This window comes from Rasamsonia emersonii (genome assembly GCF_000968595.1).
Source record: "Rasamsonia emersonii CBS 393.64 chromosome Unknown ctg1118621760937, whole genome shotgun sequence".
In the NCBI taxonomy this organism is placed as follows: domain Eukaryota; kingdom Fungi; phylum Ascomycota; class Eurotiomycetes; order Eurotiales; family Trichocomaceae; genus Rasamsonia; species Rasamsonia emersonii.
In genome coordinates, this window is record NW_013562684.1 from 1 (window position 1) to 2872 (window position 2872).

General features: G+C 44.8%; 3 protein-coding genes across 3 annotated transcripts; 2 read left to right on the top strand and 1 right to left on the bottom strand.

Annotated features, from left to right (window-relative positions):
* T310_8904 (Conserved lysine-rich protein) lies at positions 1-544 on the top strand (the record flags this gene model as incomplete). Its single annotated transcript, XM_013468457.1, has 1 exon — positions 1-544. A coding segment is annotated over one exon (544 nt), but the record flags the coding sequence as incomplete, so codon positions are not given.
* An 889-nt stretch (positions 545-1433) lies between these two features.
* Positions 1434-1718, bottom strand: T310_8906 (uncharacterized protein; the record flags this gene model as incomplete). Its single annotated transcript, XM_013468458.1, has 1 exon — positions 1434-1718. A coding segment is annotated over one exon (285 nt), but the record flags the coding sequence as incomplete, so codon positions are not given.
* An 816-nt stretch (positions 1719-2534) lies between these two features.
* Positions 2535-2819, top strand: T310_8907 (uncharacterized protein; the record flags this gene model as incomplete). The annotated part of the gene is made up of 1 exon (XM_013468459.1): positions 2535-2819. A coding segment is annotated over one exon (285 nt), but the record flags the coding sequence as incomplete, so codon positions are not given.
* Between the last annotated feature and the right edge of the window lie 53 nt (positions 2820-2872).

Genomic DNA, 2872 nt, shown 5'->3' on the forward strand with positions numbered 1-2872 from the left:
GCAACTTCTTCCACAAGGTCTCCAGCCCGACTCAGGAGAAGCCCGAGAAGGAGACCACCGTCTCCAGCACTGCTCCCCAGCTGGACAACCCCGTCGAGGAATCTGCCTCCAAGCCCGCCGAGCCCGAGGGCGAGGCTGCCCGGCCGAAAATGCTGAGGCTCCCAAGGAGGAGAAGAAGGATGAGGCCCCTGTGGCTGAGTCCCCGAAGGACAAGAAGCGCACCTCCATCTTCGGTACTCTGAGCGTCAAGAAGAAGGCCGAGGGTGAGGAGGCCGGTGAGGGTAAGGCCAAGGCCAAGGGCAACAAGCTCGGTGGTCTTTTCCGCAAGCCCAGCAAGGCCGTGAAGAGTGAGGAGAAGAAGGACAAGGAGGCCGCCCCTGAGACTGAGGCCATCCCGGAAGGTGACAAGCCCGAGCCCATCAGCAAGGATGTCCCTGCTGAGGAGAAGCCTGCCGAGACGGCCGAGAAGACGGAGGGCGAGGCTGCTCCGGCTGAGAACGTGAACGTCGCCTCTTCCGCCGCCCCCGTCCAGGCTGCTGCGTGAAGGGTGAACGCCAGAACGAGCGTGGTGGAGTTTGAAAAATGGTGGGATGAAGCGTTCACGTCTCGTTCTGGCATATCCGCCGCCTGACGAGTTTGATGCGAAACCTGCCTGATGAGTTCCAACATCGCTGTTTTTTTTTTATAAATATAGGAGGAAAAAAAAACAGAAACGAAAAAAAAAAGACTTAATCGACAACGACAAGCTTCAAAAACTCATCTCTCCCGATCGCTCCTTTTGGTCTTTGCTCTTTCCGAACCTTTTGACGAGGAAGGTCGTGCGAGGTGGATAATGATACCCACTTTTTCTCTCATTTGCGCCGTTTTAATCAACCATCCCCTTCCCTCACCCGCAACGATACCCGAACTCGACTCGTCCCGTGTTGACGTTGTGTCGCTTTGATCTAGATTGATACCACTTTGTCGCGTTATGCTTATTTCCTTGCTGTTGGGCTATGCTTTGTTGTCGTGATACCCGTTGGGAGGGGCCCAAGTGAGTGATTTTCAATGTTGCTTTGGTGCGAGAAGCGTGTTTTCTCTCGTCATCCAACTGTTGAAGCACTCATTGGCATGTCTGCCGACTGTTTTGGCGTGAGTTGTGGTGGTCGAGAGACCAGCAAAGCATACCAATACGTAATACCTAATAGAACTAGTTGCTATTGTATTGCTGTGTAGTAGTTCATTTACAGTAATGGTATGTCGAGTAACAGTGTAAGTTGTAGGTTAGTTATTTAACAGCAAGTAGAGGGTATATCGCGGCTCCGAGGCTGTCCTGTTGCCAATAATTAATTTACAACCTTCAAGCTGTTTCTAGTACTTCTCCAGGAAAATTAGAAAATAATAATTATTAGAGATTCTCAGCGAAGCTCCAAGACAGAAGAATGCAAATCGAATCAAACCGATTTGGAATCCAACCCAGCAGTAGTAGCAACACAGTATGACGGAATCATAGCTTTCTTTTCCAAACAAGCTTCGATGCAATCAATGATGATCAATTTCGTAGGTGTAGATAAAAAAAACACGGCACGGGTGGATTGTAGAGTATCTACCTTACATAGAGAATTATGATGACTGAGAAAAGTCCGTTGATAGTTGATTACATAGGTAGGTAAGTAAGTAGGTAGCAGAATCAGATTGAGGGATGTGTTTCTTTTTTTTGTATTAGAAGAAGAATCTATCTATACACTGTACGATGAACGTCCGTGGACCGTCGCGCCACATTCTTGAGTATGTACTGCACCTATGTAGTTAACTATTATTGGTGGCTGGCTGGCGGGCTGGATGCTTTGTTTTGATATTATTCAGAATTCTCTCTTATATAAAATTTATAAGGTCCCGATTAATAGTTACTTCTAGGAACCTAGGAAGTTATTTAATCTAGCTAGGGAGGTAGTAGTTCATTATGACTCGACTTAACTCGACTCGAATATTATTTAATGGAGTGGACTTGCTTATCGGTTGATTGATTGATTGGTTGGTTGTTCTCTCATGACTATATAATATAGTCACGATCGTTGACTGACCATTGATTAATTGACTGACTGATAAATAACCTCGACAGAGTCTCGACGTTTATTTAGGGTTTCTGCAGAGTATGTATGTACTTAAATCCTGTTTCGTTTCTCTTTGTGTAGACTGTCTATTGTTGGTCTTTGGAAGTCAATAATCTGATCTCATTTAACTGGGTAGGTATTATAAAACCTCTACGATTCTGGGTTATACTTATATGCATACGCCAGTAATGTGAGCTGAGGGGTTGTTTGTTAGGCTCTTTTCATTCTCAGTCTTGGGGTTTTGTCCATGTGCATAGCTCACGGACTGAAGAAAAAATAAATCAAAAGTGACTATGTTTTTCCATTCTTTTAATATTTACAATTCAACACGACTACCTATTTTGACTTGACTGACTGAAACAATATAATAGCTCTTTATTGTATATGTAGAGAATTCATTATTAATAAAGATGGCTTTCCCAGATTTACCTGATTGAGTAAGTATACGTACAGTACGTAATTCAGAGGCCCCTTCCTCCCTCCCTCTATCTAGGGTTGGATATAAGATCAACGAGTATAATCCCAGGAAACAGGATTCCTTTTTTTTACGCTACTACTAAGAGAAGAACCTACAGAGCCTTGACATGCTTCGACACGTATCGTCCACTATCATGTCGTCCAACTCGGATGGGTGGCTTCCGGAGAGAGAGAGAGGGAGTATGCAAACCACTGGAATCTTATTATTGGGCAAAGAAAGGATCATCAGTCTCTAGATTAGGTACCTAACCTACTCGACTCATCCATCTATTTATGACTCACGGAGTAGGTAGTCAAGCTTT